At 42.9% G+C, this 25,235-nt stretch overlaps 2 protein-coding genes and 1 pseudogene across 2 annotated transcripts; 2 read left to right on the plus strand and 1 right to left on the minus strand.

Moving 5' to 3' along the window:
* Window positions 1-313: 313 nt before the first annotated feature.
* LOC123469804 lies at window positions 314-1,899 on the minus strand. Its single transcript, XM_045169133.1, has 2 exons — window positions 1,748-1,899; window positions 314-976 (listed from the first exon to the last, which is right to left on the minus strand). Exons 1-2 carry the CDS (start codon window positions 1,756-1,758, stop codon window positions 526-528), a joined length of 462 nt encoding a protein of 153 aa, XP_045025068.1. The 5' UTR covers window positions 1,759-1,899; the 3' UTR covers window positions 314-525.
* A 9,917-nt stretch (window positions 1,900-11,816) lies between these two features.
* On the plus strand, window positions 11,817-17,991 carry LOC116934591. Its single transcript, XM_045168603.1, is given in 8 exon segments — window positions 11,817-12,572; window positions 16,001-16,219; window positions 16,348-16,350; window positions 16,555-16,636; window positions 16,639-16,872; window positions 16,875-17,350; window positions 17,651-17,773; window positions 17,815-17,991. Coding segments are annotated over 8 exon segments (2,040 nt in total). The 5' UTR covers window positions 11,817-11,846.
* A 5,732-nt stretch (window positions 17,992-23,723) lies between these two features.
* Window positions 23,724-24,866, plus strand: LOC123469584 (annotated as a pseudogene).
* Window positions 24,867-25,235: the final 369 nt, after the last annotated feature.

Here is a 25,235-nt window from a genome sequence, read left to right on the forward strand (position 1 = left end):
ATTTCTTTTTGCGCAAACGCAGTTTTTACAATCTCCAATTTTACACCAACAGGGCTTTAGAGACATAGACGAGTGATATTGACTCAATTGTATTTATTTTCTTCACAAGAAGTACAACAACATCCGTCAATACGGCCGAGAACGGTGCGACTTATTAAGTCCGGCAGATTTGCGAGCCACTTCTCTACCTCCACGATCTAGGCGTCGTCGAATGAAACACCCAGCTGAGTCTCGTGGTTGCGGACACACTAAATTCTGACGCTCAGATCTTGCTCCGTTCCTCCGCTCTCTATTTCTTCTCCGTGTCTCGTCGAACCTATTCTCTCGATGGCGTTGTTCTGCCTCGGCGTTCTGGATATACCGCTCGTACAAGAAAGTCGATGGGTCTGGTCGAATAAGTGGTGGTGGTGGTTGAATGTCCAATTCAGTAAATTCCGGACCCCCCAGATCAAGTTCCACCTCTTCTTCTGCTGTTACTTGGGCCGCCTCTGCTGGAGCACCTACGGTAGTAGTCTGAGTGGCTTTCTAGGCCTCAATTTCCTCCGCAGACTTCCACTCTTTAGTTCCCCACGGTTGGATAGTTTGGTGGTAGCGAGTCCGCACGCGTTTGGGATCCAAAGAGACGTTGGCATTCAAATCGGGCGCCGGTACGGAAGGTTTTTCAATAACGCGAACTATGCGGGACTGCCACTCATCCGGATTAGTTACCACTGCCGATGGAAGACTAATATTGGAACTAGTAGATGATACAGACGGCTCTTCCGATATACGCACTACACGAGACTGCCATCCATCCGGAACAGATCCATCCACCTGTTGCTCCTTCGCCTCTCTCGCGATTTTTCTCTTTAACGCTCTCTTCTCCCGGTTGTATTTGTTCTTTCGATCTTTATTTCCCTGGCTTCTCTTCTTCTTTTTCTTTGGTACCGGGGGGTTGCCACATGTGGGGCAGGCAGGCAAAGTTCCTCCGCTTGCTCTGCGGTTAACAACCAAACAATAGCCGCAATTAGTTATAACTAACAGAAATGTCAGCAATAGCGACGCTTTACGTCAGCCACTGCAACATCAGTGCTAATCAACAAATTACCCTCCCGTCAGCCACTACCGCACAACCACCGTTGTCTAACAAATTACCCTTTTACTCAATCTGACGCAATGTCAGCGGTAGTGACGCGTAACGTCAACCACTGCAACATCGGCCACCGTTATTCAACAAGAATGCCCTAACACGCAATCAATAGAGATGTCAGCAGTAGTGACGCTTAACGTCAACCACCACAACATCAGCTACCGTTCCCTAACGAAAATACCCTTTCACGCAGTCAGCGGGAATGTCAGCGGTAGCGACGCGTAACGTCAGCTACTACAACATCAATCGCTGTTACCTAACAAAAATATCCTAACACGCAATCAGTAGGGATGTCAGCGGTAGCGACGCGTAACGTCAGCTACTACAACACCGGCCACTGTTCCCTAACAAAAATACTCGTCCAACCAATCAGCAGGGATGTCAGTGGTAGCGACGCGGAACGTCAGCCACTACAACACCAGCCGCCGTTGTACAACACACACGACAAAAAAAAATGAATAAATAAAACACAAAATACGCACACACACGCAAAAAAATAAGGAAAGAAACACGCCAAGACAACACACACATACACACAAGGGCTTCGACAATATATTTGGAATGGCAAAATAAAAAAAAAATAATAATAAAATAAATTAATGAGAAAGAACTAATCACCGATCCGCCATATTGGATGGGCGCCAAGTCGTCGAACCTCTCCGCGCGTCTCAGAGGGTGGGGGAATCAGCCACAAACACCAGCAAATCGGGATGAAATTCTCTCTTGAAGACGCCGTAAACACTTTCAGCAACAAGTTTCGTTCACGTAAAATGTTGATGAATACAGAAAAGGTGCACGGTAAGTCAGATGTTTGTAATAATGCCGGATAAAAACTCTCAGCAACGCGACCACCACGTCGTCACAGCCCGGGAAGTGAGCACTCGCATCCCTCTTCTGACACCAAATGTCGCCGGATGGCTGGATGAGACAATAAAAATCACGTTTGGTCTCACTTGCACACTTTGTATTTCACGTTTTACGCACGAAAAACCAATTTCACACACGAATTTAGTTTAAACTTTGCCGGGCGCTACTACAACACTACCTTCTTCTCTCTAGGTTTCGCGCCCAACTGCCGGTCTCTTCTTCCCTCTAAATCTTTCGGCGCGTCTTCCCCTCCTCCTCTCTCGAGCCTTCGCGCCAAGACTCCTCGCCATCTAGTGGTCAGAGATACGACCGGCCGTTCCGCCACAGCATTGCTTTTAATATCCGAGATGGTCTGACTAAAACTGCTTTACAACACCATTTAAATATTTTGACACTTGCAACTGGTGCAACACACAAACGTTTACAAAGCACACATCGTCTACTGTCAAAATACAGCCATCTTAAGACCCAAATTGAGAAGATTAATGTCTGTAAACATAACCTTTTCCAAAAGGTTTTAGTAACTACAAACGGGCTTCCGAATGAAATGCAGCCTTGAGGCCATAAGCAGCTACGAACATTGAATGGACAATGCTACATTCTACGATTGCTGATCGAACAGCAACTGGTTTATTTTATTGCGCACCATGGACTATCATCACTGACAGAATGGAGCAGTGTCGATCCTGAAATTCGAAGTCACGTTTATTCCGGTGGCCTCTATCGCGATATTCGTGAAAAGGGATTAATTGACGGGAATACGGTGACCATACAGATAAATACGGATGGTTCTCGGTGTTTTAAACTATATAACCTATTATAAAATAGTGTCTTATGAGCAAGATAGGCCCTACTATTTACAAAAATTTTATTTTTTATAGGTCAGTAAATTTGGATTTTGGCCACTTATGGGTATTATTAACGAGGCCCCGTATAAAATCAGACGAAACTACGTGATTCTTTTTGCCCTCTGGTACGGAAATAAAAAGCCACCAGCTGAAGCATATTTTGATGACCCAATCACGGACCTAAAAAATTTTGAAGCCGAAGGATTCCTCGTTAGCGAAAAAAGGTAAAAAGTTCGTGTGTTGGTAATTTCTACTGATACGGTAGCAAGGCCATTGGTTTGGAATACTACGCAATTTAACGGGGAAATCGGGTGTAATTTTTGTCTGATGCCCGGAATGAGAGTATCTAGAAATAAGGGAAATGTCCGAGTATACCCTCTGCCGTCTATGGAATTCATTTCCCCCCTAAGAACCATAGCTCAACATCTTAGTGATGCGGACAATGCCCTTGAGGTAGGAAAGCGTGTAAATGGAATTAAAGGACCTACACCGTTTCAAAACCTGCCAAACTTCGACTTCGTTAAGGCTTGTGTTCCCGAATTCATGCATTCCTGTTGCCAAGGTGTTATTAAGCTAATGATAATGCTTTGGTTCGGCAAAACTTACATGAAGAAACCATGGTACATTGACAACATGATAGGCATCGTGAATGCCCGCCTCAACAAAATCAAACCTCCCTATAAAATCACGCGATCTACTGGGGAATGGCATTCCAAACTGGAAAGCATCCATGTTCCGCGCATTAGGCCTTTATTATTTTCAAATTCTTGAAGGGTTACTAGTCGATTTCTTGTTCATTTACCCCAATCAGTTCTTGATTGGGGTTGTCTATGGACAACATCGAAATTTATTCCTGAATGGTTCAACGAGCAACTTCTTACTCTTTGTAATGGGACTCAGTCACAGGCAGAGCAAATGGCACATACCTATCTTTTGAAGCATGCTGTACGAGACGAAGTCGTCACTCTTTCGAATTCAATAAATGCCATTATCCCCCCCCCCACAGTATCGAGTCTTTTAATAGAGCTTCTTCATTTGCCAGTAGATACTAGAGAAGAGCTTATAGAAAAAAATGCTTGTTAATGAAGGAGCAATTAAACTTTTGGGTACCCCAGGGGTACGGGACTGAGACATTACCGAAAAAACGCGCTATGGTCCGTTCTTGCGAACACCTGGCCTTCTCATATGGATTTTGCTAAATTTAATCGGTGTCGATTTTATTCAAGGTTCCAAGTGCAGAATTCTAATTCAATATTCACGACAATGAGTTACACAAAATCTTCGAAAAGAATTAATTACTGCGTGTTACTAAAAGATGGGTGTTTTTTAGCGATTAATGCCACTGTACTAATGAATGCGATTTCCAATGGGGAGCGATCATTTATAATGGACAAAAAGATGGGAGTACTATCAAAGTATCGCTACGTTCCCCAAAAAATAGGTACAATTGAATTTTCCCCTTTCCCTGGGCATACTGTCAAACTTGTAGATGTCGATAGCAGCTTGACTGCTTACGATCCAAAAGAAATTGTTTCAAAGTGCGTTGTAGCTTTAAATAATTACACTTACGTACTTACTACCCTTGTAAACCATTTTGAAACAGACTGAGCAATAAAAGATGTTTTCCCGCTATTTCGTTACCTCTTAGTATGTGACCTTTTTTGAGTAAAAAAAGAAAACTAAAAAAAAAACTAGTTAAAGATTATTATTTTTATTCATCAAGTAACACACTAAGTATTGACAAAGCAATAACATAAATATATATAGAATTTAAAAAAATTACACAACCAAAATAACACCTTGCTGCAAGCTAGGATTTCTGCTTCCATGATCCAGATTGCTAATTTCCAGTTAAGGGTTTCCTATGGAGTGCCGATGACTGAACCAAAGGTGGCGCATGGCATACATACGTAATAAACAGCTTGTGGCAAGATAGCCGCTCTAAGAAAAAAAAAGGCAAGATAAAATTTCCGTACGGGAATAGTTCAAATCAAATAGATTCATAACAACAATTTCGGGAAATAATTTGTGTTAGCATTGCTTGGGTCTTCAAATTCCAGTAGATCTCGCCTCACGGACAGCACCGATGGTAACGCTGGTAAATTCTAAACTTTGGTGGACATAGTTTATAATGGCTAAGGGAAGACGAAAGCGAATGACCAGATTAAATTTGTACAGAAGGAGAATCACAATTTTATGATAAAATCCAAGCGGAAGCCAAAACAAAACTCATCATATCTTATCAAGAGTTTTCTTTTGCAGAAATTTTTCTTGTTAGCCTGGGGGTTGAGGAGTATACCGTAGATACAGTAGGTGCCAAAAGTATCCGAACACTTTGCGTTTTCGGACCATTTTAGCATGGGTTCAAATGACGGAGCGCGCTTAGCGCGATTGAGAAAAAGAGGGCAAAAAAATCCACCTAAGTCAATGAAAATAATTTTGTGACCTAAAAATAGATAAAGGTATCTAAACAAATTTTTTTTTAAATTTTTATGACTAACGCGGGTATGCGCCATTCTTTGTGAGATTTCGCGCATTTAGAGACAAAGGCTACCTAAATTTGCATTATTTTCAAGTAGAAAAAGAACACGCCCCTAGTTGCCGCATGTTTAACTATTTTTCTGACGGGAAAAAATCAGAAAATGACACATAACCTGCCACGGAAAAATTTATAACTAAAAAGGGATTTAAGTTTAAGTATAACAAGTAGCCGGAAGGAGTAGATTACGTATTTGTACACATAAAAAGCCTAGTTAGCCTTTGATAGTATTATATTTGGTATATTTTTAAAAATAATAAAGAAGACACGTAGTGCCATAAGAAAGCACGGCGGAAAAACTCGCGTTCGGATACTTGTGCACTGATATGGCGGCCAGCGGCTACAAGTCATAAAAATTTAAAAAAAAATTTTTAGATACATTTATCTACTATTAGGTCACAAAATTATTTTTATTGACTTAGGTGGATTTTTTAACCCTCTTTTTCTCAGTCGCGCTTAGCGCGCTCCGTCGTAAAATGTAAATCGTCATATATATAATATTATATGTAATAAAAATCGTAAATCGTAAAATGGTCCGAAAACGTGAAGTGTTCGGATACTTTTGGCACCTACTGTATGTTCTACACATTTTTCTAGACATTTAACAATTTCTTGGGGCAAAACAAAAAAGGTGTCTGAAATTGAATTACCCAACCCCACACATGATAGTTTTGTGCCAAACCCGCCCTACCTCTATTTAAAAAAAATGAACCATTAATATTTTCTGCTCCCATATTGCTTTTTCAAAATAAATCGTTGTTTTCCTTTTTCTGTAGGATACTGTACCAAAATACTAAGTAACCTACATGCTATCCTTCCTCTCTTGTCTAATAGTTGACGATTTCATATCAGGGCAGTCAACGTGACTGGTTGACGTATCCTTACACAAACCATATGTGTACCACCCAAGACAGGCTGATCGGAATATTCCCCATGTCATGTATGTACTAACCATACTGTGTCTTTTTGTCGTAAGCAATAAACCAGTCAACACTTCGACAACACCACGCCCCCCCACTTCCACGAGTTCACCACTCCTCTTGCTCACCATCTCTCACCATCACGCTCTACCTCCAACACCAGTATCCGGCCCTCTTTGTCCATCGTCAATGAAGACATCGTCAAACCGAGAGGTATCATTCACACCGATACTCTCCGTCTATAGTATAGCGGCAAGCAAACCGGTTCCATAGCAGTCAATCACGTTCGCCGACGCATACGAAAAGAAGTTAATAAGTCTTTTGGAAGCAGGCATAGAGATGAGGACGGCGATCAATACCCCCTGACTCTCACACAAGCAGAACATACTCGAGCAATACTATTTACGTACACACTACAAGGGTTGTCCACCGTACGTCCGTCATCGGCGCTGCAGAAGGTCACCCTATTATCGGTCCCTAAGTAAGGTGGGAAGACCACTTATCCCCCTCTCGAGCGACTTTCACAACCCCGTTCATGTTAAAGTTCCTTCAAGAAAGAAAGAGAAAGAAACTTTCATCTTTTCCTGGTTATGGTTGCATAAAACATTGTTGGTTGTTCAACCCCCTTTTGCCTCATGTGAGAAGCAGATACTTTTTAGTCCTATTCGTGTTTGATCTCTTTTGTTTTTTCATGTCTCCCCTCTGATCGAGTCACAGTTTCTTGTTTCTCCCAATACATATTAGAGAGAAGTAGATTCTCTCTAATCCAGCTTTATTAATAAATCAGTTTTACCCCGCAAGGTAGTGCGTCATTTTCTAATATTAACAACAGTTCACTACATCAGGAAAACATTCCCGAATCAATGCCCCTTAAGGTTTCGTAGCCTTTACTTCAGTAAACCCGCAGCCGAAGTCGAGCAGGCTACAAAATCCTTAGTGGAAAAACACCCAACCATCAACCGCTATTTACCCAGGAAACCCTAGCTCCAGCTGCTCTTAATCAATAACCCAGACGAATGTAACTTTAGACGATAAGATTTGGAGGATGCAACAAGAACAGGCAATGCAAGCCCTCACTTCCGTAGCTATGTTTTTCGATAGGCAGAGGTCCGGTCGTTTCCATGACTGGGTGGCCAATTCGAAGCCACAATAGACTTGGGGAATTTCGAACAGGCACGTAAACCACGTCTCATGTGCTCGAAGCTCTATGGAACGGCTGCGGAGGAGTTCGACAACTTCAAATTAGATAATCCCATTTGAAAGCAGGGTTATTCAGCCGCCAAGGAAAGGTTACTAAAATTACTCCACTCAACCCAGGCAAGATTGCAGAGGAGCGTGGAATCCAACAATATAAAAGGCAGGCGGAAGAAAATATGCGTCGTTATTATTCCGACGCTAACCGCATCGGGAATGCATTCCATTACAAAGCATATTCCATGGAAGGCACCCTAGATGTGGCGACCACAGCTCCTCAGAACAAATGACGATGGATAGGTTCATAGAAGGCCTCCAGCATGACTTCAAATCCCACCTAAAACATATGCAATTCAATTCATTCAAAACTCTGATTGAACACCAGGCAATTTAAGGATGTGAAAATCAACTGTAAAAATAAAATATTACCTTTGGTTGATTGAGGTTGATTATTAGGATTAGGAGCTTGATCTTCCTCCTCTGAATTGGAAATAGTCAACAAACAAAGTCCTTCGATTACTTCTTGTTTTAGAAAATCGTACATTCTTCGTTTTCCTTCCTCAAATAATTCGCCATTTAGTTCTAAAGTTTTACTCGGGTGTAGTATACATCACATCAAGTACGTCTGATCAAATTGAGGATGAGTTCCATCCATAAAATGTTCAAATTTCTTTTTCATTTCAAAAAGACCAAGATCACATAAGCGTTTCAACATCGGTTCCTTTTCTTTATTTGTTGTGAAGTGTTCTTGTAGTGACAAAATTGAGGGGATGACACAGGCGGCTGTTGGATATTTGTCGCCCTCGAGGTAGGTGGTGGCCATGGCTAATGGCTTCAAGAACAGCACAATTTTTTTTACTTCCGCCCAATCAAAATCTATTCCCCATACACGATCTCTGCAAACTTTAATAATTGCTGATTTCAGGAGAAGGACACGTTGCAGGACAAAAAAAAAGCTGTTCCACCGTGTTTTGGCAATTTTTAGAAGCTTTTTCCCAGTTAGCCTCTTTAGCTCCTGATTTGCGGCTACAGACGAACTGATTTTCTTAAGCAGTTTCAACACTTTTTTTCTTAGTTTGCTTAAAAAAGATTTTCGGTCGTCCAGAACTTTATGAAATATCAAGTTCAATGCATGGGCGATGCATGTTAATCGTTTGGCGAAAGCTTGTCGAAAATTTTCTTGGTCATGTAAGAAGGAATCTTCCTCAGTAACATCATCTGCTTGAAGGTCTCCAGATTCTGGCGCGTGTTCATCGTCTGATTCATTTTCAGATTCCAATTGGTCATCATCACTATTTTCGTCCTCTATTTCGATGTCCAATTCTATTTCAATGTATTCATCGTTATGCTCATCGGAATGGGGACCGTCGCAATCTTCTAATGATTGGTCGAGTGACGGGTTTTTTTTTCACGCACTGAACCACTCTGTATGGTTGTAACGCACTTACGAAATTAGCTCCTTTATCGGTTACAAATCGTATCACTTTCTACATATCCAAATAATATTCCCGACCAATTTCTTCAAACAGATTCCGAATCCGAATTCCTGTATGAGGATGGAGGAAATCGCGACATGCCAATGCGGCTACTTCGATGGCGGACGACTTTGGATTAAAGTAAACAGCCTCAACCCCAAGATAAAACTTATCCAGACCTGGTTGGCTCCATATGTCCATAGTCACAAAGTAGTTCTTTACTAGTTTTAAAGTTGACACGACATTTCTCTTTACTTTCATGGAATATTCAAAGACCCACTTCTTCAGTGTGTTCCGGCTGGGAAGGCTGTCAGCTATTCGGCTGTTCAAGTTGAATAGCATAGTCTGGAACTGAATACTTTCCATCATGTTTAATGGGAATGACGTGCAGCCAGCTAGTCGCGTAAGATCACTTTTGAAGGTCTTATAAATTTGAAACTTTTCAGGGTATAAATTCCTTATGTGGTTCTGTTGAGACTTGACATCAGTTGTCTGATTAGGTTTGAAAAAGTCAGCAATAGCAGATCCTGATCCGGAATTTTGATTTTGTTTCTTCTTATTCTCAGCTATATTCTTTTCCTCAGACAGGAACTCCTTCATTTCTTCTTTATGATATTTTCCAAGATGTAGTTTCATATTGGTCGTATTCCTCCCTTTGTTAGAGTACGGGCAATCTTTTCCATCTGACTTTTTAAGAAGACAAATTACTATGAGATTTTTTCCCTGGCCTTTCCAGCTAAAATAATTCCAAATCGGACTCCGTTTCTTCGGCCCTCTGCTTTTTTATTGGGATGATGATCTTCCGGACACTTCTGACTCATCGTTTGAATTTTCGGCTTCGTCAATTCCTTCAACTTCATCATCAAGTAAACTTGAGGATCTTGATCTGTTACTTGTACTACTGCCAGAAATAGGAGTAGAGGTTCGAACACCTGCAACATATTCAACTTCCTCATTCCGAGGGGAAAGGGGCGGCAAAATTTCTCCCATTGTTACATAGACAGCAAATTCTCGGGCTCGAACTTATGGAAAGCTGAGTCAAAGGCCAACCAAACAGCAAGATCTGTGAACTGTTACTGGCCAAATGAACAAAAGAAAATGAGTCAAAAATTTGTTCAAAGAAACATAAATGACATAGTACTCACAGATGATACAGAGAGAGACAGCAGATGCAGATGCAGGATATCATCTGCACACTATAGTACACCAGACAGCAAGATCTCGCAAAGTAATAGTTAGTAAGTCTAAAATTTGTAGTAAAAAAACGTGGTAAAAAACAAGGTAATACTACCTAGTATTGCCACCACTAGACGAGAGCAGCGCGGAAAAAAAGATTCCGCTTCTTAAGCGTTGAGGGAGGTCGTACCGTCAATCCTTCCCATCATTCAGGACGGGCCCAGGACCAAACCAAGCCACAGCAAACCAAAAATACATCGACGAACAATTAAAGAAGTTTGTAGACAGCTGTAAGGGTAGCCAAGGGTCAGGAGAAGGATATTTCACGCCACAGGAAGTACGGGAACACGCAAACGAAGACGAGTGGGCACACCTGGGCGCCCGACCAAAATACCCATACCCTTAACCAACAGCCCCCCTAGTAAATTTCGATATCCTTAACCACACAGACCAGAGGGAAACGCAATACGCACAGCAAAAGAACGTACTCCGGAACCATGCACAAAATTTATTTAAAGAATACAGTGACACAGAGGAGGAGAGAAGAGAGCTGTTACGCCAAGCAAGCACTCTCCTAGACGAAGCAGACCCCTCCCTCACGCCTAGTCACCAGAAAAGGAACCTCCTTTCACAGCCAATATTGACACTCCCGTATCGACGATACTACGGAAGACGAGCTTATCTTCGAGCTCCAGCATCATCTGAAAGCTAACAGCCTAGTCCGCCTAAGTGACGAGCACACAAGGGTCTCGTTGCTATCCCTTCTAGCGCTATACCCCTCCCTCGATACTCCAGCCAAACTTTTCAAATTTTTATACCTGCGGACGGGGTACACACCAATTCTACCTCATTCGTACGATAGCAGTAGTGATTCTACCCCATCCATCGACGACCCAACCCCACCGCTGAGAACCGACACAGTACAGAGATTTCGCCAAACCCGACCCAAACTTACCCGATCCAACCGAGTTCAGCCCCGCGACGACCTCGTATCCCGATCCAGTCGAAAAAACTCTAGGGAAGCCCACTCCCCGCCAAGAGACAGATCAATTCACACCTCCGACTTCGACTAGCTCGCCCATCACCTCGCAAACTATGGCCCACCACCACACCCTATATCCAACACCAGTGTCCGGCCACCCATGCCCTACGTCGATGAAGACACCGTCAAACAGGAAGGTGTCATTTACACCAGTGCTCCCCGTGTATGGGGAGGGTGCAAGCAAACCGTCTCCAGTTCAGCCGAGTACGTTCTTTGAGACGTGCGAAAAAGAGTTAACCTGATTTCTAGAAGCTGGCGTCGACACGAAGACAGCGGTCAGTACCACGAGAACCCTTACCCAAGCAGAGCAGAACCAACCCACGGCAACCACAGACATCCTACCAGGAACCACCAACCCGTACCCGCCTTCAATACTACAGGGTGTCACCCCATTACCAGTACCACAGTGGGGCTATAACACACCCTCCTCCAATCCGTTTGCCCCATCTGGACAACCCTCCCAGAGCATTGCCCACCCAGATTTCGTAGCTTCGACACCAGTCAACCAGCCATCCAGTGGGCAGAAAAACCCCCACTGGCTAAACACACAACCGCCCTCCACCTCACACCCAGGGATCCCAAGTATCAGCTGTCCCTTATCCGTAACAAGTGTAACCATAGATGACAAGATTAGGAGTGCCCAACAAGAACAGGCAATGCAAGCGTTTAGCTCGGTTGCGATCTTTTGTGATAGGCAGAGGTCGGGCCGTTTCGACGACTGGGCGGCTCACCTCGATGCCACGCTAGACTTGGGAAATTTCGAAGAGGCGCCTAAACTCAGCCTCATGCGCTCGAAGCTATATGGGGAGGCCGCGGAGGAGTTCGATAACTTCAAATTGGATAACCCCATACGAGCGCAAGAGTATTCAGCTGTCAAAGAAAGACTGTTTAAGCTATTCCATTCTACCGAGACAAGATCCCAGCGGAGCGTGGAATTCAACAATATGAGGAGAGAACCAGAAGAAAACATGCGTCGCTATGCTAACCGCGTCCGGAAAGCAGTCTATAAGGCTTACCCCATGGAAGGCGTGTTAGATGCAGCCACCACCGCGTCGAGGGAGCAAATGATGATGGACAGGTTTATAGAAGGGCTCGAGCACGACTTGCAGCCGCGGCTAAAACACAAACAGTTCAACTCCTTCGAAGCGTTGATTGACAAGGCAAAACTTGCCGCAATGGCTATTGAAGAAAACCAGACACGCATACGCATACACGTGGCATATGGCTCACCCAATGTCCCGAGCAATCGAAACGAGTTAGCGGGAGTACTCGAGGCCCTTGAAAAACTTAACACCAAGATCAACAGAACCGTCACCGCACAAACATCGGAATTTCAACAGAGCCTCGCAGACATGAAGAGACAACTAGGCCCCGGCAGCCCGGTCCCAGCCCAAAAACTAGTAATCCATCCGGATATGGTGGAGCGCGTGGAGCCTCCAACGGGTTTGTGAGGTTTAACGGAACCCACAAACAACTTACTACTATTCGAATTATTAAGCATAGGAGCCGTCACGCTTATATAGTGGTTCAGGCATGCCACTGGGTCGATGGAGGTATCTGGAAGCCTTTTAACGGAGATCACGTGCAAAGCGCCGTCATGTTGTGCTTTCCTGGGCATATATAAGAAAAAAGAAACGGAAGAGTCGGTAAACTTGATCGAGTCCTTTACGATGGATGCCAGCTCTGAAACTCTTAATAGCGTGGCTAGCGCTAGCAATGTTGCTAATCTGCGAGAGAGAGGTCCAAGTTTAAGTCCGATATTCTGGGAAGATTTAAGATGGTTAAGGACAACCTCCACCTCCCACGTTTCGGGTATACTTCGGTGTAGGTGGTTTCACGTTAAAGATACCCCTCATCAGAGCAATTACGTAGGGGTTTTTCCCAACTGCATGCCATTCTATAGGCTGAAGAGTGACGGACAACATGGATCGATAAATGTTTATAGTACTAAATGCTTTACCTCCTTCCAACACTTTGGTCAAAAATAGCAAGATATTGCCTATATTGTTAAGCTCGGGACTATGACCGAATTTAACACACCAATTTTCCCAATGGATCCAGGCTGACTGATAGGCTGCAAGAGTGGTTGGTCGAGGTCCAGATAAGACCAGTGGGATTACCCGTTCTGGAATCACTTGCTTTCTGAGGCGTCCCCTGATAATTTCCAAGCGGTCAGCCGGAATGACTTCGTCTGGCATAGCGGATGAGGCTCTCCCTGATGGGAAACTAATAGGAGTGGTTGGGGATTGAACACCAGCGGAATTTCGCACGCCATCTCTAGTAACAACGGATAACACACCTGGCTCAGCCAATAGGGGCAAACTAGAACCAGTTCCGCTTTCTCCTGCCTGACTTTCGATAGGCAGTCTTTGATCAGGGAGAAGCGGGGGAAGGCATAGCCCTTGAGCCCTTTCCATGTCAGGTTGAAGGCGTTCATTGCCCAAGCTCCCGGCTGTGGAAGCCAGCTCACGAAGGTAGGCAGCTGGGCGTTCCATGAGGCTGCGAATAGCTCTACTTGCAGGATCCATCTCTGTGCTATCTTTAAGAACATTTCCGGTGAAAATTTCCAGTCACCCCACTCTGGTTTTCTTCTCGACTCGCGATCTGCAGCTACATTAAGCATGCCCGGCAAGTGAGACGCGACTAAGGTGATATTACGCTTCTCACACCATTTTACTATTAATAAAGCTATACTATTCAAGGACTTAGATCTTGAACCCCCCAATCTGTTGACGTAAAACACTGCTGTTGAGTTGTCTAACTTTAGCGCTGTCGTGCAGTCGCGATTGAATTCCGTGAAGCAGCGCAAAGCAAAAAAGGCGGCCTTTAACTCTTAGTCATTGATGTGTTTCGCCCGGTCGATTGGAGTGCATGGCCCTCCTGTACTAATCCCATTGCATTCTGCTCCCCATCCAGAAAGGGAAGCGTCGGAATAAATAACGAGAATAGGGGATGGATCGTAAATCGCCTTACATTTGGCCGCTAAGAGATTGGAGACCCACCACTGTAGATCGTTTCTGGCTTCTTCGTTCAGTTGTAGCTTGGATTTCATAATCCCTTTGAAGAACTTGAACTTTGAAATATAAAGGGGTTACACGCCGCGGTAATGGGACTGAGCATACGGTACTGATGACGAGGACAAGCTTAAGTTGCCTAATATAGGCTAGGGAAGCCAGATCTCTGAGCGAAACCAGTTTACTAGACCATAATTTCTCACACAAGGCTATTAAAAAATGACGCTTCGATACAGGGTGGGAAAAGGTCATCTCTTTGGTGTCTACTAGGAGTCCCAGAAATTCTATTAATTGCGTTGGTGTAGTCCGAGATTTTTCCTCATTAATTACAAACCCTAAAAGTTCAAAAAGGTTTTTAACCCTAACGATATGTTCTATTAATTTTTCCCTGTCTGAATTTAGAATAATAATGTCATCTAGATAGACGATCAGCCTAATTCCTTGTTGACGTAGGAGGGTTACTCCTGGTTTGAGAATTTTCGTGAATGCCCAAGGGGCGGAAGATAAACCGAACGCTAGACAATTAAATTGATAAAGAAGCCCCTCCCAAATAAATTTGAGAAAACGACGACAATCTTTGTGAACGGGCACCGTAAGATATGCATCTTTTAGGTCCAGCTTCCCCATCCAATCATTTTGTGAGACTAAGTGTTTCAGATTACTAAACTCCTCCATTTTAAAGTGCCTGTACACCACAAAGGTATTTAATTGCTTTAAATTGACAATTGGTCTGAACTCTCCCGTTTTCTTAGGGATAACAAACAGACTGCTGATAAACCCCTTAATGGACGTTGGAGAAATTGCGCCTTTTTTAATTCAATCTGATACTTCGTTGTTGCAAATGTCAAACTGTGGACCATTTAGCTGCATATTGGGGGGCTCAAATGCTTTTGTTGGTTCAGATACAAAATCTATTCTAAAACCCGAGCCGACCACATTTAAAACCCACGGGTCCTTTGAAATCCCTTCCAATTCCTTCATAAACAAACTCAACCTTCCCCCAATTTTATAAAGGACAGGCTTAATAGAAGAAAAGGATTCAGATGAGACATACCCGTTGCGGTTATTAACGCCTCCAAATCCGTTAGCTGGGTGAAATTCTTGATGCCCGCCATGTCGACTGCTGTTTGCTCCTCCTCGGCCACCATATCCTGAACTGTTGCCTCCATGGCCATGAAGATTATGGTCTCCGCGACCATTTCCACTGCCACCAACTTGGTTGCTAAAGTAACTCTCTTTTGAGCGAAAATTGCCGCCATGCCCTCGCGGCTGAAGTGCCCTCCTCGTCTAAGATTCCCCAGTTTGGCTTGAGTGTCCGCCGACCGGACCATAGAACGGACGAAAGTGCGCACAAAAAGAGAAACACTCTCTTTGACATCAAAATTTGATTGATCTCCTAATAGATATAAGAAGGATGGGCTGGTTTGACGCAAAATGTTCTTCTGGCGTTGTTGGGTAATCTCGTGGAAGGATTCTGCAATTAAATCCAATGTGTCCCTAATGGCCTCGTGATACTCTTCCTGTTGCATGTCTTCACCGAGTAAAAAAGTGAGTGGACATCCCATCGCGCTGTTGCTGGGTACCCACACGTTCGTTACGGTTTTTCCTATGACGGGATCTTGATGAAGAAACACTCGATCCTGAACTCTCGCTGTCGGAGCTTGTGACTGGCATGACTGAACTTTACAAGAGCTAGAAAAGGTCTGAAGGATATTGAGAAGCGACCCTACCTCTTCAACTCCCCTTTTTTCCCCGGAGCTATAAAGAGCTAATACATTTGGTCGACACACATTAAGTTCAAGTCGAACGAATTTTTCGAAAACAATCTCGCACAACCAGAAGCCTTCAGAAGGGCCCCCGTGTTTAGTGATTTCCACAACACATACGAGTTCCATACGGCGAAAAACTGTTTCACAAAGTACCAACAAAGGAACGACACCTGCACCACCTGTCGGGAAGTGGGTCACCGACACAATTTCTGCCCCACCATAAAAAACCCGAGGCCCCCACCACCCGCCGAAAATCACCAAGAAGCGCCCCAAGCACGAGTGGGCATTCTGCGGTCTCAGTCAGAAAACTAAAAGCCACCGAAACACAGATTGGGCCACTCGGTGGATACCCTAAGTCCCAACAAATAGTCCAGTCCGTATCCAAAAGCCCCACCACACCGAGAATAAGGTTACAAATAGGGAATTGTTCTTTTAATGCCCTAGTAGATAGCGGAGCGGGAAAAAGCCTAATTAATAGCAAGCTTTTCAACAAGCCATGACAGCAGGACGATAACCTACCACATTCAAGGGAGGTAGTCGTAGACCTCTTTGACATCAGTAACAGGCCCCTGATCTGCCAGGGAACCGTAGTAGTTAACGTTCTCGTCGAGTACGAGAGGCCCCGTGAACCCTTCCGACAAGAGTTCATTGTCATACAGGGCATTATGAAGAATGCGTACTAGGTTTATACGCTCTTTATGAACACAATTTCGTGATCGACGGTCGTGAACGGCACGTCTATCGAGTTAAGGAGTCTGATCAACTCCAAAACGTAGACCAGCCGATCATGATGGCGGCTAGTAGATTGAGAATACCTCCATCATCTGCATGCTTGATGGAGAGCGGGAAAAGTGGCTTCAAGCTATCTCCTGACACTACCTGTTGCTTCCTCAAAGATTCCCGACTACCGGGCTCCGAGTAGACCCCTACGTCTCTACGAAGCCAAATGAAAGGTTTTTCCAAATCGCCCTCCTCAATGAGACCAGTCATACCATCGTCCTCCCACGCCACACTACACTGGGGGGACATTTGTCATTTAAACCATGTATCCACGTGGCATCCTGCTCCAACCAATCAAGCAACCTCCCGCTCGATATTCTCGAAGCTTCCCTCCCCAACGTCGCAGAAGTTGTCAAGAACAGCTTGCGCAACCTGCTCTGGGCAAATCAACATGTCTTCGCCTTCAAAACCAGCGACCTGGGCAACACAGGGCTAGTCAAGCATGTAATCGACCCTCAAGGACTGGGCCTCATCTGCCAGAGACCCTATAGAGCATCCCCCCACCAGAAGGAAGCCTCGAAGAAGATCATCGAGGAACTACTAGCTAATAATATCATCCGCCCTTCAATTTCCCCGTGGGCTGCCCCAATCGTACTCGTAAAGAAGAAAACTTGAGACGACCGCCTGTGTATAGATTATCGGAAGTTAAACGCCGTAGCAAAAAAATACTCCTTTCCTTTGCCACGAATCGACGACGTGCTGGATCTGCTGCATGGTCAACAATGTTTTTCCACCCTGGATTTAGCGTCCGGGTACTGGCAGATCGAGATGGAGGAATCGTCGAGGGAGAAGACCGCATTTATCGTAGAGAACAACCTGTACGAGGGGAATCGCCTCGCATTCAGCCTAACTAACGCACCAGGAACCTTCCAACGGCTTATGAACTTCATACTACAGGAAGAAATCGGCAAAAGCTGTTTGGTCTACCTGGACGACATAATCATCTTTTCAAAGACCACCGAAGATCACATCAAGAACCTTAACAGGATTTTCGGACTGATAGACGGAGCTAACCTCAGGGTAAAGTCTCGAAGTGTAAATTTCTAGAAAAATTGGTGCAGTACCTAGGACACATCATCTCTGCGGAAGGCGTCGCCCCAGACCCCAGTAAAGTCGACGCTCTGACAAACTACACGAAATCTCAGGCCGTTAAGGAATTGCAGTCCTTCCTATGGTTAGCGTCGTATTATCGCCGTTTCATCAAGGGGTTCTCCACCATCGCCCACCCTCTGCTGTAACAAACAAAGGCAAAACCGAACGACAAGGTAGCCTGGGGGGCGCCAGAAATGGAAGCCTTCGAGTTCCTCAGGAAATGTCTGACGTCGGAACCGATCCTGTCGTATCCGGACATTTCAAAAGAGTTTTTAATTTACACCGACGCTAGCGATTATGGAGTAGGCGCGGTCCTATCCCAGATGTCCGATGGAAAAGACAAACCCGTCGCTTACGCCAGCAGACACCTTAATAAGGGCGAGGTTAAATACTCTACCATCGAGAAGGAGGCTGCGGCGGTGATCTTTGGAATCAAACGTTTCCGCCACTATCTTCAGGACGAGCCCTTTGCCATCGTCAGCGACCACCGGCCTCTTCCATGGTTACAAACCTTCAAGGACGAAACCGGAAGACTAGGGAGATGGTCGATCATGTTGGCCAACCTTCAGTATTCCATCAAATACCGCCCTGGTCGCATTCACGAGAACGCAGATTTCCTATCAAGGCTTCCGGTCCGATCAGTACAAGTAGCCTCAAGAGCCGATGACACTATGTTCCGCGAACAACAGAAGGACCCTCTCTGCTGCAACATAAAGGACTTCCTGGAGAACGGCACCCTTAGCTAGGAAAACAGCACTCAGATCTGGGCGAAGGAAATCGAGCTGTATTCAATATCTAATAAGTTATTGGTCCGTCACAACGAACCAACTTCGAAGAAGAGGCGGCGTTTCGCGCAAACCCAAGTATTAGTCCCACTTAGCTTAAAGAAACCCCTGCTACAGGAGTATCATGACTCTCCACTCTCCGGTCACCTAGCCTACCAAAGGACAATCCTACACTTACGGGACAAATACTACTGGCCGACAATGTTGTCCGATGTCAAGGAGTATTGTCTAGCTTGTGAACCTTCGGCTCTTCAACGACGATCAAACCTTCGAGCTTTCTTAAACCCGCTAGATATCACATCCAAACCATTCGAACTACTTGGGCTAGATTTCTTGGGCCCTATTCAACCCCAATCTCTGCAGGGAAACAACCACGTCCTTGTCATCACTGACTACTTCACCAAATGGGTAGAGGTCATCGCTCTACCAGATCAGACAGCCTTGACCACGAGCCAAGCGTTAATGGACAAGGTTATTTTATATCACGGCCCCCCAAAAGCTATTGTTACAGACCGCGGCTCGAACTTCACATCGGAACTCTTCTCCTCTCTGTGTAGAAATCTGCAGATTAAGCAATTAAGGACCACAGCTTACCACCCCCAAACAAATGGCCTTACAGAGAGGTTCAATAAAACGGTAGTAGAGATGCTACGTAAGTACATGGATAAAATGTTCCCAAAATGGGAGGAAATGCTTGGTCCGGTAGCATTTGCCTATAGGAATTCTGTGCAATCCTCCACTTTGGAAACACCATACTTTTTAAACTCGCTCCATCCACAAACATCATCACCCCTTCGGATTATAAGAGCCAAATCATGCAACGCTTGCACGAAGCCTTCCTTTTAGGTTTTAACCTGGATTTGATCTCTGCCGTTCTCGGCAACATAGCCATACTCTCGATCGTGGTTGCGGGCGTGACGACGCTGACGATCCGTCTGACGCGAGTAGTCACATCTTCGAAAAACTTAATTGAGAAAGCGATAGCTGTACCTTCTCAAACCGATAGTAAAAAGGTTTGAAGAGGGGCGGACACGATGAACTGTGGGGGAGATATTATAGTATCGGTTACACTGAGTATTTTAAGCCGAAACGAACTGTTTTTAAAGTATCTACCCGTCTAGTACCCGACTGGCCATTTTTCAGGTAGGTCGGTGCGGTTTGACAGGTCTCAGATGATTCTCTTCTCCCTGTAATACCGAAAATCGAAATAACTATTATCGGGAAAACTATTAGTCCGGAATTAACAAATTTTATAGCAACGAATAGCTCTTGACGAGGTCTATTCATTTCTAAAAAATTTGAAAAGAAATTTCAATTTTAAAAAATTTCAGAAGGAAATTTTACTTATGTCTTTTGACTGGAATATATGAATAGAGCGCAAATAGTAAAAAAGTTTTTTTGTCTCATTTTTTTTTCTTTACCAAAATTGTTTTACAAGTTTTACAGAACTGAATAGCCTTTGATGAGAGCTATCCATTTATGTAAAATTTGTGTAATTTGGGTTTATAGTTTTCCCGACAAAAATTATTTATATTTTATGTACGACTAGGAGGAATAGAAAAACAAAAAAAAATGTATTGTTATTATTATTGAAAACTTTAGGTAACTGTATTTTAACAAGATTCCTTCGGTAATGTCCTTCGGGCAATTTTTTTTTTTTAAATTGTCTATAGACATGTAACGTGGGCCAAAGATAAACAGATTTTGGATCCAAGATTTCTAAATTTCAATCAATTTATAGTGTTCATCTGCTGTAGTCTACTGTCCGGAATTAGCAACACGGGAGCTTATGTAAAAAAATGAAAATGCAATAACGAATTTGAAGAATTTTATACAACAAATGTACTACCGAATGCAATAGTTTTTTAAAATACACTTCTGGGAATCTAACCATATCAATATTGGCTAGGATAATGTAAGTTTAAGACCTATTAAGCGACTTTAAAAATTTTTCCAAAAATTAGAAAAACAATGACATTTGAAGAAAAAATGTTTTATTTCCACATGAGTATTGAACAATTAAACTTAATGATGCCAGCGCAACACCTTACCACTACGCTGTTATTGACATAATGCGACTAGTATGAATAGCAGCTTAATTTTACATCATCTGCAGCAGTATACTGTCCGGAATTAGCAACACGGGGACTTCTGTAAAAAAAAATGAGAATGCAATCGTGAATTAGATGAAAATTTTTCCTCAGAAATAGACAACAAATTGAATTGTCTTGTAAAAGCAATTTCAGGGAATGTAACCACATACATATTACTTATGATAGTTTAAGTTTAAGACATACTAAGCGACTTAAAAATTTAACAAAATATACGCATAAAAAGGAAAAAACTAAATAAATTTTGTGTTTCAAAGAGTATTGATCCATTGATCTTGGTGTTATGAGCCCAACACCTTACCGCTGACCTATCACACACATACATGTGGATATAGCATCAAAAATTAGTTATCTTGTCGCCGCTGTGTAACTTTCTTCTCCATAGTCTCCGTTCTGGCAGCATGTTTACTACTGCAATATAAAAAAATATATAAAAATCTACTGCTTAAAACATTTTGTTAAAGAAAACACTTACTGTTTAGTGACTGTTATACAGCCTTCTGCACTGACTGCAATGCATTGACAGTTGTAAGGTTACGCAAACAAAATCAAATTCACTGCCTAGGATTCGGCAATCAGCTAGGTAACAATTACGCAAATTAATTTTTTTAAACTGTAATAGAATCAAATGAAAAAGCCACTATACCACGTATCAAATTTTGACAGAATTTTGTACAAAATTTGGGGACGATTGGTCATTTAGGGAAGAAACTTATATGGAAATACATAATGGACATTAAACCTTCTGAGATCTACTACTACTACCCTACCCCCTATACCCCACACCCTAAAATTGTTATAGTCCTTCGGTAGATATACATATATACCCTCAGGGAAAATTTATTCTAATTATTTATAATGAAACAGAAAGTATTCAAGCGTGAAAAAAAAATATCGGGGAGGTACTGGCGCGATAGTACTAGTAGTGGCAATTAAATTTTAAATCTTTTCTATGAAAACATATTGTTGCGTAAATAATAATATTCTAAGATCATTGTATTCAGAGTTGAAAGAAGCTCACCGATTTTAAAGCACGCTCAGAGCTATCCGCTCACACCCGTAAAACGAGCGGCTCGCGCTCTCCGCTCACCATTTGAAAAAAAGAGCGCGAGCCACTCGCAAAAGCTCTTTTTCCGCTCTTCAAAATTTTGTCGCTGGACGTTCACTGAAAATATCCGTTTATCATATTCATATTCCATTTTAACACGTGTATTATAATTGAATACATGTAGTACTTCACATTTTTGAATTTCAGTTAAAGCTTTTTTAAAGAATTAAATTTTTATTTACTTTAACTTAAAAATCTTGTTAACTTTAAAAGTTAAATAGAAAGAGTAAAGACTAACTAAGAATAATTTTATTTAGTTGGGGATGAGATGAGATGAGATAAGACTATGACTAATGTAAAGAAAAACTCATCAGGATAGCTTTGTCCAAATCTTCCTGTGTTCTAATCTGCTAATCTGCTCGCCTTTTTTATTAAACTTTGGCTTTGTCTTGTGACCTATGAGGCATTTAACTAAAAAGCTTTTGCCATCTTTTTTGTCGTACATGAATTGGAAATAGTTGGATGGCAATTTAATTCTGGATTCATTTCAGCTTGTTGGTTTTTTCCCCCCGGTGTTTCCATTTTCAACTTCAACATGAGAAGAGGAATTTACAATAAGGAGAATTTAAAAATAGACAAATGAATTAGATACGACCATACAGGGAAAGGGAATCAGGGATACAGGCCAAAAAGGATACATACAGCCAGTCAGCCACACAACATTGGAAAACATTACATTGATTCACTATGAAAATAACTTTTTTTTACTTACGAGGAATTTGCATGATTTGATTCTGATTCAGATTCAGAGCCATCAGAGGCTGATAGCGTGATTTGGTCAGCCATGCCTTGACTTATATTTGCACTTGCCATTTCCATTGCCTTAGATTTAGAGGTCAGCCTCCTGTTTTCTGCTTTGGAATTGACGAATTACACTTGGTGAAAATATTGGCTGATAGATGGCGCCACGATCACGAGCTTCCGCTCGTGACTCATCCGCTCCCGCTCTAGCTCGCGATTTTTAAAATAGAGCGGCACTAGCTCGCCGCTCACCGAAAAACGCGAGTGCGCTCGTTTGAACTCTGATTGCAACATAATAAATATAAAGATGATTTGCAAAAATGGCGCCTGAATTCAAACTGCGAATTTGGGTCGGGTTTTTATCGGAGCAACCGGGTCGAACTCCCCGATTTTCATCATAATAATCGATTTCGACTCGATCGATTATGTTTTATGTCGATCGATTGATTGCAATCGGGGTTGCATCCCCGATTAGGCACCCGGATACAACCCCGATTGAGATCGGGGTTCAAAAATTTTCACCCTGAGCCCCGAACGCCCCGCCCCGCCCCCCGAATTTCGAAACCCGATTGGAATAATGCGCCCCGTTTAGGGTCGGGGCCGATCCCTACTTATGATGCAAGCCATGGACTACTCTGTTGTTAAGGACGGGACTGTTCGACATTTCCTATGCCGCATGTAATTTTTTTTTATTTTCTATTAAATTCAGTTTAAAAAAATAATTATTAACTTACCAAATGTCCCTATATTGAAAATTAACCTTTAAAGAGATATTAAATATTTTCTATCAGAAAATAGGGAAATTGGGCGGGCCGCCGGTGCCATCTGGGAGCTAAAAATCCTAACTCATTGCTTGTTTTCTTTCTACAATTTCAAGTTCAGTTGTCAATCAGCAAGATCATGGTCTAAGATTTGGGAGGTCCCCGAACTGTCGTCTGCTAGCTGTTTCGTCTGCTATTTTCGCGGACAAATTTTGGGGCACTCGCTAGGGGCGCTGACTGTCCGGATCAGTCATAACATTTCCCTCCAAAACGTTGTGAACAATGGGGAAAATAGTCGCTTTTGAGTTTTTCTACGCTGTTTTATTGATGATTAAAAATTACAAAACAAAAAAAGAAACTTGAATCAATTCCTCATCAGTTGCCGGGTGCAGAATAATTGGACGATTGACAGTTGGTGAGTCCTTAGCTGATACAACAAATATGACAAGAATTGCTATTATTTATTTTCAAATCTTCTTATTCAACAGCCAACAGACATGGTATACTAGTGCCAAACAGCACAACAGACCAGGAATTGCAACACATTCGAAATTCTTTACCAGATTCTGTCAAGATCCAGCGTGTTGAAGAACGCCTTTCAGCTTTAGGAAATGTAAGTTGTTATGCCAGTAATTAATGGCCTGATAAAAATCTTTACATATTTCATTTTGCATTTTCTAGGTTATTGCCTGCAATGACTATGTTGCATTAGTTCATCCTGATTTGGACAAAGAAACTGAAGAAGTGCTTGCAGACACATTGAATGTGGAAGTTTTCCGTCATACAATTGCAGGCTCTGTCCTTACAGGTTCGTATTGCGCCTTCTCTAACCAGGGAGGTATTGTCCATCCAAAAACTACTGTTGCAGACCAAGATGAGCTCAGTTCTCTTCTGCAGGTGCCTCTAGTGGTAAGTGCTAAGATAGGAAGAGCAGGAAATATGACAACTAACAACAATTTATGTGCTTTCCTTCCTTTTTTGACAGGCAGGAACAGTTAACAGAGGTAGCGATGTAATCGGTGCAGGCTTAGTAGTGAATGATTGGTCAGCTTTTTGCGGATTCGACACGACAGCTACCGAGATTTCTGTCATCGAAAACGTGTTCCGTTTGAATGAAGCCAATCAACCGAGTGTCATTACTGCAGATATGAGGTAATCACTAATCGAGACGTAAGATTACTTCTTTTTATTAAGTAGGTTGATAAAATTCTAACTTTCTTCCCATTCCAACAGGCTGACGTAGATGCTTACAACGGACAACCAAATACTGTATCACACACTGCTTGAATAAACAAGTTAACATACAATGTTGCACACCAAAATCCTCCGCATCTGTAGTCATCTTGACTGTTCGCTCCCTAATTTTTCCTTTGGTAGTCAAAGCCCAAAAAATGACAAACAACATGCCAGAATTGCTAGTCCTTCAGCAAAAGATGACAGATGCTGGGCAATCTGGAAATGCCATTCAATGTTCTTGAGTCCTATGCAACAATAAAACAAACTTTTAACAATTAACTATCACACCATGATCACACTTAAAAGCCACTAACATGAAAACATTACATGATAACGTAACATAAATAAGAATTGTTACCTTTGAGTGGCTTAGTCCAGAAGAAGACTGTGAAAAGCAACTACTTTCCTCGTTGTTAACAACGTTTTGGAGGGAAATGTTATGACTGATCCGGACAGTCAGCGCCCCTAGCGAGTGCCCCAAAATTTGTCCGCAGAAATAGCAGACGAACAGCCAAAAACAGCCCTAGCAGACGACAGTTCGGGGACCTCCCAATTCTTAGACCATGGCAAGATCATGCGATTTTAGTTGATAGATGGCACCCGACAATTTCGAGTTCAGTTTCAATCAGCAAGAACTTGCGATTTTTG

This window comes from Daphnia magna, linkage group LG2 (genome assembly GCF_020631705.1).
Source record: "Daphnia magna isolate NIES linkage group LG2, ASM2063170v1.1, whole genome shotgun sequence".
NCBI classification, from domain to species: Eukaryota; Metazoa; Arthropoda; class Branchiopoda; order Diplostraca; family Daphniidae; genus Daphnia; species Daphnia magna.